Raw genomic sequence first — 13,275 nt, 5'->3', positions numbered from 1 at the left:
ACGGTGGTGAAGAAATTCCAAAGTTCCGCGGAGATGACTTCGATTTTATGTTTTTCTTTTTCATTCCTCGTATGAATCAATTTTGGAAAGCCTTACGATCCGAGAAGTTAGACGGATTTTATAGACGTCCGAAATAATAAAACCAGAGAAATTGTCAATCTACTAGAGTGAGAAGTTTGAGAGGAACTTACTTCCATCGGTTGTCCGAAAAAATGGCGGTATAATAACGATCCGGACATAAAGAAACAATTTTTGTTTTTGTGGACTAATACGGGAATATTTTGCTAACAAAAGCGATACTGAGACGGCAAAATACCGATGACGTACGTATAATTTTATCGGATCGGTCGACGACGAGATGCCGCTAAATCGGCGATAATAATGATGAAAATCTTGTAATCGTCAGGAATTTGACTCACGGGTCAAATCCCTCGTCGCTAGTTTCCCTAAGCCGATTCTGTGAGCCCTGAAGAATTTCCTCGAAGCGAAAATCCACCCGTGGGTAGCGCAAGCTCAGAGAAGGGATATGTGTGTCACCTCTATATCCCGTTTTAGCGACGCGCGAATCGTTTCGCGGCCTCTATGGGATCCGAGCAACACAAAAATTCAAAAATTCATTCCAAACATTTCGGATTCGAGTGGAGCGACTCGCGAGAATTGTCCGCGGTCCATAATCCTTCCTTCTATTTTCACCGGTCCTCGGAAGAGTTCGCGAATTTCGTCAGGCGAGAAATTCAACGCCGTCGCATACGAAAGCAACGGTGAGATGAACGGTAGGGTCTGATTACAGAAGGTGAAGAAGTGAGTAAAAAAAAAAATGTCTCTCTCTCTCTCTCATTACATCGTTCTCCCTCCCGTGATTTTTTTCTCCGTGTTCCCTACGGAGGGTGAAAGGGGCGTCCGCGATGTCGGGGTGAAAATATGGGAATAATCGATTATGGGAGTGAATTTCTTCGGTCAAAAACGTCGGCGGCTCAAACTTTTCCATTACACGGTAGACCGGCGAAGATGATCAGAATTGTTGTTGAAGCAAACCAATTTATCGTTCCCAGGTGCAAGTTACTCGTCCGATATTCTCTCGCGTCTCCCACCGCTGCAGAATCTAGTCAACGACAGTTATCGGGCGCCACCACACGATACAAAGCTCTTCGCCTATAATTCTTGAACAGTTCGGTTCGCTTGCACCGCGCGGTAATTCTCCGGGAGAGATTATTCCCCGAGTATCATCATCCGCCAACAAACTAATCCGATCTCGCCCATACCAGATTTTACCCTAAAACCATACTAGCTGTCCCGTCGAGCTTCCGTTTCCCGGACAGTCACTTCCTATTATGCAGAGAATGCTCGAGCACCAAAGTTACACAATGGCCAAGGAAGACCAGGCGATGCTATCGGCTCCTATTTGATCCTAGTTCGTTGCTGCTGCTCCAAACTAACAGCTGCGTTGCCAAACTTCACTTATAAACTTCACTTCAAACTTCACAGACACGAAACCCACCGCTAATAGCATTTTTCTAACTTTTCCATACAAGGGGGTTCCTTCGAAAACCGACACGGCATTTTTGATCCCGCAACGGTCTACCTACGACGTTTCGAAACTTTCGTACGTACCCGTTGACCCACCGAGAAATGACTCGGAGTCGATTCGCGGACTCTCTGATCCTTGAATTTTCATGCGGAAAAAATTCAAGTTATCAATGGCAGTATTTGAACGATGAAGATTTTTTTCATTACGCCGGTATAAAAAGAAACAAGGAACTCGGACATCGAAATTTCGTCTTCTTCCTTGAACCGATTCTTCGACCTGATGAGAAAAGTCGTACTTTTTTTTGGAGTAATCCCAATACGTGTCGTTTGTACGCGAAGAGAGAAGGCGTGCGAAATCAGTAGACGAAGAAATCGTATAAAGTCGGGTGAAAATCTTTGCGGGGGATATTCTCATAAAAATAAAACTGCAGTTTCACGAATAGGTATACATCGGTAGGTGTATAGGTGATATTACAAGCGCACGTACATGAATATATTCATCCAGGTACGGAGCGCGGTTATGTGTGCATGCATGATACGTACGAGATCGCCAATAAAACTTAATAGATCACGTGATTGAAATAAAATAAAAATTCAATGAAATAACGACGCGTGGAATCACTCGAGAGTCGTTAAGAAAATAGCATAAATGTTTTACACTCTCGGGCATATATACATGTATATCTGCCTTGTATATCCAGATCCATATAGATGATAGAGAATTTTCGTTTCACACAGCCATAACGCGCATGAGTGATTTTAATTCTCGGAATTTACTCTTCGATTACTTGTACCCATCACAGCGAACTGCAGATCCCGTATATTTGTTTGCCGTTCGTCGTTTCGCCGTAGCTCTTAACGAGATTGTACGAAGTCAAATCTCAAGACCGACGAACGTTTTTTCTTTCGGAATCGATGATCATCGAAAAAATTTGGCAAACGTGATGAAAAAAAAGGCAGAGAAAAAATGTCTTTTATATCCGTATGTCAAGCCACCTACTGTTATCTTCGTTCCATTGTTGAGAAGATATCGATTTGATGGGTCTGACCATTTCGTTTATACATTTACGTATTTTTTTTACTCGTTGGGAAATATATATTTTCCGTTGATCGCTATGAGAACGTTGTACTATAAAAATGTATGTATATGACATCTCGATAAATAAACCGAATTTTGTGACGCGCACCGGGCCATGCTCGTAATACACAGTATCTCTTTTCTTATCTTTTCCGCTCTTTTATTTCTCTATAGGTATAAAACTTTCCTTGTATACCTATATACGCGTACAGCAAGGTATGTAGGTTACCCTGAAGAATTGATAAGAAACAGGGCAAGTGTCGGAGCAAACAGCGTTCCACCCGGATCTTCCTCTGTATTTTACTTCTTTTTCCTCCTCCTCCTCCTCCTTCTCCCTCTCCTTTTTCTCTCTTTTTTCCCTCTCTTCTTGTATTATTTTTCTCCCCATTCTTGTATTCCTACTTCGAGCCTCGATGCGATATCTCTACGCTACAGATATAGGCGTGACACGTGGATACCCGGAAGCTCGAGTACACCTACTCATAGGTTTTTACCCAGTGACGGTGAGTGGAACCGAATTGACAACAATTTCAATTTTCAGATACCAATTTCAATAGTTTTCTCAAATTTTATTACGCAGCAATTTGCTCACGCCCGCATATATACACACACCTATACGTACCACGCGCATACAAAGTCTTCGCAGTTGACGATTCGGTGCCTATGTGTTCCCCCGCTCGTTGAAAACTGTGCACAGACAGGCCGGCATCATCGATCCACTTATACGCAATATGTCGTCAAATACATAAAATACAAATCTCCGTTCGATACGCTACAATACGCGTTCGCACAGGGGACTTTTAAAATCACCCCGTAACCATTCCATATTTCTGTGTATCCCAAGTATCCGGACCGACGTCTGGATACACATGTCCGTTTTATCCGTACAATTTCCGCGAACGTGTACCATACCCGTGTAAGTCGTACGGCGCACGTACAAACGTGATACAGAAACGTATGCGGATCGTCGACCGTTGCAATGGGTTTTACTAAACACGACGTAAATTTTCATAATACCCCTGATCCTTCGGACCCCGTACATTGCGGCGTTACGCCCCCGCCATCTTATAAAGCTTGTAATAATGTCACCGAGGTTCAATAGAGCGACTAAAATTTATCACGAGATTTTTATACGCGCTCTCGTTAACGACGGAGGGAAACATGAGAATTATTCATATATATTTATCCTAGAAAAGGGATGGAAAAAAAAAGGGGGGAGGTTATTTCTAGGAAAAACTGCAATGGTTTCGTGTAATTGAAAGTTCGCGAAGTTGTGCAGATATGTACGCGGATATATAATTATACCCCCTAATCAGGGATTCTGCAATTACCGAACTTTGCGAAATCCGAGTGTTTATACGTGTGGGGATGTACACACGTATATACGGCTTCACGCGTAATTTCGTGTATAGCGTGAACTTTAACCCCTTCAAAACTTTAAATTACATCATTCATGAGAGGTTTGATTCAAAATCTGTTCTGATTAAACGACTTTATCTCATCGCGTTATTCTCCGTCAGCTGATCACTCGTTTGGAAAATTAAATTGATCCGCGATCCACGCGGAGTCCACCGTCTATATGAAAAAAGGATCGTGAATCGCGGATCGTTAATTATTCAACCGAATGAAGGGAGACGATAAAATAGTAGTGAAAATAACAATAACGATTGAGGGCAGAACAACTCGACGTTCCGTACGTCGATGTATTGTATGTATACTTTTTATTTCGGCTTGTGGCGAAGGAGTAGGAAGACTGTCACCGATATTACGAGGTCGACTCGATCAGCTATATCTTTCGTCTATCGTCGTCCATCTTCCTTTTGTCGTTGGTACTCGGTGGCACAGTTATTCGTCCGGGTTTAATCAAAGAAGCAGCTACCTTATACCCACCCCGAACTCCCCTTTTTCCTCGAGTTTCTATCCGGAGAACTAGGTAGCTCGCTAGCAAGCTAGCTCCGCTTTCTATATTTTTCTCCCTTTTCACCCTCGATCGAAAGCCGAAATAACGTTCCAATAAGAATAAAACAAAAAGTAGAGTCATATAAAAAAAAAACAAAAAAAAAAAAAAAAACCTCCATCGTACGAATACCTATACGGAGTATATAGGGTACGTATACACGATACACGAATTGACTAGTCAAGGGAGTCTAGAACCTCCCGGGGGGAGCGAACTCCCCTTGGATAGATTATTAGTTGTGATATCGATTTTCGCATTGTTCTAGAAAATTGAGTGATAAACCTGTCGATCGTTGATTATATAATAGGTCGACGATGACAATCGTAAATAACGTGGATTATACGCCACGTGCAATTTTCAGGGGTAACGAGGAAAATGCTCCGGGGAACTTTGACGTTTTGGTAAAATAGGTCACGTCGTAGTTTGCCGTCGATCGTGATGTAAATAGTCGTAGCATCTACGCGATGCGTTAACGTGACGATACTTACGCCGGTAAACAATAACAACACGAGTCACCTCAACGCTTGTCTCGGCGCAGCGATTGAGAACCCGATCCTTATCACCGTTGGGCCGACAAACCCCCCCCGGAATGCAGGCCCCGAATCCCCACCACGTCGATTCGGCCGCGAGCACGACTTTGAAGAGGAAGCTCGTTCATGAATTTTATAGACGAGCGGAACTCTGTTACAAATAGAGGGTTCTCGTATTCGGATGTGTCGGAGAAAGGGGTAATGGACTGCGAATTAATTGAGAACAATTACCGAGGTGGGGAGAAAAAAAAAAAAAAAATGTTTCAAGTAGAGGAAAAAAATGGAGGGAACGGAAACTATGCAAACGTTGTTGCGGACTTACGTAATTTCCAGGTTCATCCGGTTTCAGGTAAACCGCAATACGTATGTATGGGTAATTGATTTAGCGGTACCCGAAACGGTAAATGATGTGCAGAGGGTTGGATTGTTGATTGACTAACTGAATTCCAAACATTTCATCCGAGGACGGAGTAACGTATTACATTCCGCTAAAAAAAAAAAAAATAAAAAATAAAAAACTACGTATCGCGTTGCGATTCGAATGAAGAAATTGAACCGGCGCAAATGAAATTTGGCGAGGACGCTATGAAAATCCTCACAATTTCGGGCTTATAGTAATATAAATTTAAAATTTATTCGTCTTCTAATTACATGCTAGTAATACAAGATATTTTTCGGTTTTTAGCTCACCGATGGTTGTTTTCGACTTTGTGCATTAATTCTGCCAGATGTACGGTGATACTTATTGGGTAAAAATTGATCGGTGAACACAGAGTTCGACTCTAGGTGATTAATTTCTTTACTCTGCCTTCCGATTAACCCTGTGAATTGAATTATAAACCGACTATATCTACTCAATTATCGATAAACATTAAACGTAATGGCGTTCTAATTAATTGTTGCGGAAATATTAATGTGTAGTATGTATATATATATATATAATATTCTACAGCGTTGGAATTATGTACAAACTTGTGCGTTAAATCTATGTGATAATATTAATAATAAATGTTACTGCGAATCTGCTGTTTTGATTTTTCAAAAAATTAATCCTACCGTTGATTAAATTTTCCTCAATTATCAGTTATTCGCCCAATCAATTTTGATCTACATTTATCAGACCACAATTACGCGTTATTTACGACAGACGCGCACAATTACCGGAAATATCCTCACCTAATTCTCATATATATTAATTGAGACTTAATTAATCTAATAAAGTTTTATGTTTCTACAGTGCCTATATATATGTATTATATGTACAAATCCTAATCGATGAAACTTTATTATTTCCGTAATCTATTTCTTCTTCTCCAATTAAGTTACAAACACTTCCCCGCCGAGTTTATTTTATTGGTCGCAATTCACACCAAGAGCGATCAAATAAAAACTGGTTTTGATTTTCTCTTTTTTATCCGGAAGTATAGATCGAGTCGCTGTTTCAATTACACATTACGTTTCACAATTATCGGTATACGATAATTATTAAAACTTGCAGATTGCAAGCAACGAATGTTCAGCGAAATTATTAATAATTTTTTTTCAAATTTTCTGAGCTTCGGCTGTGCGCGTATCGTTGAAATAAAAAATATCTTTCACTTAGTTCTATAGTCTATGAAATACTTCTTCTGTATAATCAGATAGTTTAGGTACTTTTTTGTTTCTCTAAAGACTGTACAAAATTTGGTAATGACGAATCGATCACTTAGTCATGAAGATCCAACTCGACTCGTTGCAGCAAGTCAGGTTCTGAAACAGAAAAAACTGATTTTTAATGAGCTACAGAGAAAATTTGAACAATTGTTCACAGATGCTAAGAAATATAATATCTGCAACGTTAAATTTTATGGATTGTTAGGTGAGTTTTTAACTTCATTATCATTTGCAAAAGGTGGCCGACCGCAAAACTTGCTATCGTGTACAATGGCTAGACGCGTCGACGAGTACTTTTTTGCATGTGACATACAGGGATAATAGCGATAATTCCGTTCTCCAAGCGTTGCCTTGTTCTGACTCTATACAGCGGTTTCCGTCACGTTTTACAAGCACACACCGTCTACAATGAATCCAAGTTGTGGTCACGTGATTCTTGATTCTCGAATCCGTCACGATTCACGTTCATATAATTTTCCCTGCTACTGCACCAACAATTACCACCAACCTAGGAAATTACAGTAGCGCCGGAACTCCGATCGCACAAAGAACTTGAAATTACGTACACATGCTGATTCTTGATTTTTAGCACAGCACAGCCGATATGCACGGCACTTGTGATTTCGTTCCTTTGTTAGATTCTTTCGTTCCCGTTCCGCTTCGCACTACGAGTGTAATATCTCGCGGTAGCAATCAAAATATCGTGTGCGGTACGGAGCAATTTTTCACCGGTAGTTCGGGGTCCACCCCCGCGAACCCGGACTCCGATTAGTCGCGCATTTTTTGGGCCTCGGTAGAGTTGAGGCACGCCTCGATCGGTCCGCGGGGAGAAATCGTGCGGAGGTGAAAGGTGAAATTTCTACCTCCAGAGAAAGGTGAAGCCGAGGGGGTTTCGCGGGGCGCTTCGGTTTCCCTTGATTCCTTAATTTCAGCTCGAAGAGCACGGAAACAATGTATTCCGAGCCCCTAATCTTGGAGACACGATCTAGAGAGGCACACAAGAAGTTGGCCAAGTCATAATTCTAACACCTTGCCACTGCAGATGTTGAGATACGTCGTGCGGGTGCTTGCTTCTGAACAGGTCTTCCACGCCCACCTTATACTATCGCACCCTTATAACTCGCCTATTCCTCTCACCTTATTCAGCCCCCCCTTACTGCAAGATTCACACGGCACGCCGGCGACGTCGTGACTACGGAACTTAATAACGTTACCCCTATGTTCTCGTGGTCGCGTTCAAGGTTCAACGTTTCACCCCCGCGTACGGAAGGTAAGAGGCATACAACGATAAGAGGAGAAACGCCGCCTTTTAGAGAAACCCTCCTCGCTATTGAGGGGAGGGATTAGGCGTATCGCGTTGTAATTTAAAAACAGGTGAAAAATGAGAATTCGGTATAAAGATGAAAGGCTGTTCGTTTTCCACGTTATTCTCGTTGTTTTGTTGTATCTTGTACGTTCTCTCTTTCTTCTTTCTTTACTCCTTTTTTTGCTTTATCGAAATTCCGCACGCTTCCATAATATCCTCTTTTCTTATGGAAGACCCTGTTGGTTGTTGGCCCGTTGCCTAGAGTCTTGTTAAGATTCTTTGTCCCCGGGATTATAAAATGTGTATGAACGAAAAAGGAAGTGCGGAGGATCGTCGCGCGATTTCAAACGGCTACTGCGGTCTGCAGGTGATACGATGGATGGAAAAAAGAAGTAGAAAAAAAAAAAAATATCACCCAAAATGCTGAACAGGCTAACCACAGATTAGTTTTCTTAGATACACCGAGAATAATATTGAAATAATATTCGTCCAGCGCGAAAATGATTGAATGAGTTTCGAATATTTTCAACTATCTCAGCTTCCCAACTGAATTTGATGTTTAGCTTTCGTCAAAACTAATTTACGAAAACTCACCGTGCCTGCTTTCTTCGAAAAAAAGACTCGTCCTTTGCGACCTCCGCCTGTCTGAGGAGTATTTTGCCCTTGGTTCGATCCTTTGAGCAGGGACGTAAGTTGGAGTGGTAAAATCGTCTGGGCCTGAAGTTAAGGGTGTGGAATTTCTTCTTCTGCATATCGCTAGCCCGATCATTATGCCGATACCGATCAATATCAGCGCCACGCCGGCTGTGAAATGGAAGAAACAAAGAAAAAAAGAAAAAAAAAAGATCAAGTGTTCCGAGCATGTGAAAGTTTTGAGCTTTTACGCGATACCGAGGAGTGAAAAAAATTCTGTGAGTTGTAGGTCATTTCGGTGGCGGTAAATATACTCTCTTCTCTGCACCCCGTGAAAATAAAATCACCGAAATGTTTTCCAATATTACGAGTAATTTGGTGGGGTGAAAATTGTTAGAACTAAAATTATGCGTTCTCATATCCACACGTTGCGATATAATCCGATAGATTTTAATGGGCCACCCAATAACTATTAGCGAGAAAAAGAAAAAGAAATAGCTTTCGATTATGTTGGTTTTTTATCACGCGAATTCAACCGAAAGCTACGAATACGTATAGCTGTTCGAAAATTTACCCGCACACGAACGAATTTATTGCCGACACAGGAATTATCGTCGGAGTTTATCCGTTCGAAATGAAGTTTATTCAAAACCAATAATTTATAATTTTCGAAATCAGTTGAGTAGAATATGAAAACTGAACGGGTTGTTTGTTTTCCTTTCTTGTTAGAAGATTTTATTTCAAAATTAATTTCACGCGGTGCACTCGGATAATTAGTATCCAAAAATGGACGAAGAATAAATGAAGAAAAACGCACATGTCTTTCTTCATATCGGTGAACTTTTTTTGTACCACAGAGGAAAAGTCACCAAAGGTGTCCGAATAGGTGCAGAAAATAGCAACGCGATAGACCGGCAATCGTATTCGTTGTCTCGCTCGCATCGCCCCGTTCAGTCTCCGCCTATTCGGACACCCACGGTGACTCACCCCGTGTAAGGGTTGTGTAAAAATAGTGGCAATGATTGAAACTGAAGAAATCACGTATTTCATTTTCGACCGATAACAGAGTCCAACCTCTGCCGCTCCGCGTCCGAGGCGGGCAAAAAAAACGAAAAGGCCTTTCCCGGATAAATCAAGCGTGGGATGACTGGCTGTGGAAATATTTTCAAAATTCATTTTGCAGTCGATAAAGACGAGCGACGCGGTTGGTTATGAATTATACAAGACCCCGATCGTTCTCTTCTTTCTTTCCCGTTTATCTTTCTGTCGCTTTTTTCGGAAGCTCGGGGGTTGGGATTCGCAGATCCGCCTTCTCCTGGTTTCCCGTAGTTTCCCTTATACTCCACGCAATATCGTCATCCCCCCGCCCCATACACGAGCGTTTTAATATGACTCTTTGAAGGGAGAAGTCGGAAGAGGAAAACGAGTACTCCGAAAAATACTCACCGACCAGCGCTGAGACCAGAACCACGCTGTACGACTGCGCGTTGGGAGCGATAACATTCGTTAATCCCTCGATGGAAATCCCGTATTTTTTCGTTTTATCCACAGCCCCAGCTGCGACCCGAACGTTTTCGAGGAGCACCGGATCGCTTCTTCCCTTATTGTTAACAGCGTAAACAAACATGGTGTACTCGAAACCAGGCTCTAGCCTATCCAACTGGAAAATTGGCCGAGGATTTCTCGCCTCGAATATTGGCGGCGCTTCTCCCGCAACTCCCTGGTCGTTTTGGGGGGTATGAAGACCCGACGACAATCCCGAAACTCCTCGTACTTCCAACAGGAAATATTGCGGCAAACCACCGTCTGATCCAGGGATACAATTCACTTCTAACGCCGAGGATTCGTTTCGCAGGGAACAGTCCAAGGGTGGTTGCGGTTTTTCTGAGAAAAAAAAAAACAAGGAAAAGTGTCTGGAATTATTGCCAACATTTTCATCCGTGTAAAACTATGTCCAAGATAATTGTTTTGAATATCCTCGAACTGGGATAAACATTCTTCGAATTATTTTTCTCCGTAGCTCGAGAAGAGTTCGAAAAAAGCAGTTCAACTTTCCAGACTCGGGAACTCAGTTGCACTGGATATTTCGGAGCTGACGAAACCCGGTGAAATTGGTTTTCGATGTTCTCGGTCAATTTTTGAGCAAAAAAATTGGTTCAAAAATCTTTTGTCGACTAGCGAATCCGCACGACGTAAAGAAACAAGAATGGAAAAGATGTCAGAAATTTTTCTGTTTCAGTTATTTTATTTCTTATTTTTATTTTCTTTTTTTTTTTTTTTTTTCTTCCTATCCGGAGAACGGCGTCCCCCTTGTGTTCCGGAATTCGGGACGCGAGTTTTTCCAGGTCTCTGATTCCCGTAGCGTTTCGTAGTTGGATGGCATTGTGGGTTATTGCCGTGACCGAAGAAGGCAGGGCGTTCCGGGGGTTTTCATCGCTGTACGAAAAATATCCGTAGCTGTATTATACCTACACTGCGAGAACGAGGATATACACAGCGACGAACGATGGGAGACGAAGGCCCATGAATAGTAACGACAGATTCGGAGATTCGGGATTTTTAACTGAAACTTCTCTCTATTTTCTCTGTTTCGATTTTTTTATTCTCTCCTCTTTTTACTTTTGACTTCTTACTATTATGTTTTTTTTTTTTTGTTGTTAATTTTTTTTTCTTTCCAGCTTTACCCTACCCGCTCGCAAGCTCGTGCCGCTGTTTACTCTACTGGAAACAATTTTTATGGACTATACATATCGCGGATCTGACTTTCGCTGACTGAAATAGAACCGCTAGACTGTATCGTGCAGTTTTACAACGTTCTACCATTTCAATATATCTATGGTTCTACGGTATTGTCTCTCCATCACTATACTATTCCCTATACATTTTTACGTCGCACTCCATATTCTTGCCCGTAGTCGGAAGTACAGTAATTATTCGCCGATTCATGGCAAAAATAGCGAATCGATTTTTTTTATTTTCAAATATTCGAAATCCAAATCGTTTCTAATCGGCAGAGGATTATTGGGTTGTAGTAAAGATTCTCGCGATCGGGATGTCGTTATTACGGGTATAAATTGGAGGAAGTTATTCCCCTTGATACGTTTTAATTTCCCTTTCGTATCTGCATTGGTATTAGACGTATATACATATACATTATACGCGTACTTTGAACTTGGGAAAGTGGGAGCCCAGTTTTAATAATCGTTGAACAGATACAAGCTCGATTTCGCACGAATTCACGCCGAGGAGAGCTAGAACTGTTTTTAAGCTGTCTACGTAAAATTGCAATTGGTTAGATTTTCCAAGGCCGTCGTCTCCGCCGTCGCGTTACTTCGAACGTTGTTTTAATAATGAATCCACCGACTGTGCGGAGAAACTGTCAGACGCTACGCGAGCAGAAGATGAAGAACGAGAACACGGAGAAGGAGACGAAGAAGAGGCAAAAGGATGGCTGCGAATTTTCGAACATTTTCTTCCTCGGTGCTCTCTATTTCATGAAAATTGAAGGGTACGGATCTTAAAGTAACTCTGGAAATGAAAAGTGAACCGAAAATTCGCTACTATCTTACGGGCGTTTTTACAAGTATTTTCATTTTATTCGAGGCGCTGGTTATGCACCGAAACAGATGCCGCGTGCATCGATTTCGAGCGTCGGGACATCGTCGTACGGTGGCGGTCGGTGAGATCGGAGCGAGAGAATTTGAAGGGAGAAAACAGGGCTTCGGGGATGGGGTGAGTTTCTCTCCGGTGTAAAGTCCCGGGCGAACCGTCAGACAGATAATACGAAACGGCGTTCGCTATTGCTTCTGATATTTCGAGAACCAAACGATCCGTGATCTATTCGCAAGAGTTGATGCGCCGCTGCGGCCTGGGTTTTCATTCTCGGCTAACTTCTCGCTGAGATAAACCTTCTTCCTCCTTTAACTCAGTTACGAAATCGAGAATATCGACTCTCGGATGGCCCTCGCCTCCCTTAATACTCGAATACGCGTATTATCTTTCTTCGGAAACATTACAGAAACTTTCGCCCTCGGTTACATCGCTCGAAAATCCCCTTTCTCAAAATCAGGGGAGATCCTCAAATGGCCATAATTCCAAACTCACGCATGATTACGTTCGATTCCCTCCGAATAATAAAGAAAAAGAGAATCTGCACCAGCCGAAATCCCGGCGAGGCTTCCGAGTCTAAAAACGTATCCGAAGATCTTCGATCGCAATACTCACTTGCAGGTATGACGTGAAAAACGCACGGCGTCTTCTGCCTGCCGACGCTGTTCGACGCCCAACACGCGAGTGTCCCAAAATCGCTTTCCCCGGCGACGACGTATTCCAAAGTGCTCGTCAATCCCTCGTTTCGTGCCCTCGTCGACGGCAGCGGCAAAACGTCGCCGAGAGTTCCGTTGTACGTCCAGGAAAAACGGACAGCGTCGCCGGGAACAGCTTCGACCTCGCAGAGCAAGGCGAGGGGTTCGTCACGCAAGGCACTGACTTCCTGGGACTCGTAGCCTTCTCTGCAACGCGGGGCATCTTGAGAGAACGATAGAAAGCTTTCTTTAGTTTCGGCGTTGAGAGAAATTCGGTGGGCATTCGA

At 42.5% G+C, this 13,275-nt stretch overlaps 1 protein-coding gene across 3 annotated transcripts in view; it reads right to left on the bottom strand.

Annotated features, from left to right (window-relative positions):
- Positions 1-5,701: 5,701 nt before the first annotated feature.
- LOC105686909 (hemicentin-1) overlaps positions 5,702-13,275 on the bottom strand; it is a 64,920-nt gene continuing 57,346 nt past the window's right edge. For all 3 annotated transcript variants that reach the window (XM_012402164.3, XM_048653408.1, XM_048653407.1), the window contains 4 exons: positions 12,909-13,211; positions 10,131-10,568; positions 8,646-8,855; positions 5,702-6,841 (listed from right to left, as the gene is read on the bottom strand). In XM_012402164.3, coding sequence (XP_012257587.1) covers positions 6,798-6,841; positions 8,646-8,855; positions 10,131-10,568; positions 12,909-13,211 — 995 coding nt within the window. In that variant the 3' untranslated portion in view covers positions 5,702-6,797. The remainder of the gene's footprint in view (positions 6,842-8,645; positions 8,856-10,130; positions 10,569-12,908; positions 13,212-13,275) is intronic.

This window comes from Athalia rosae, chromosome 3, assembly GCF_917208135.1.
Source record: "Athalia rosae chromosome 3, iyAthRosa1.1, whole genome shotgun sequence".
NCBI lineage: Eukaryota > Metazoa > Arthropoda > Insecta > Hymenoptera > Athaliidae > Athalia > Athalia rosae.
This window is presented reverse-complemented; position numbering and strand designations above follow the sequence as displayed.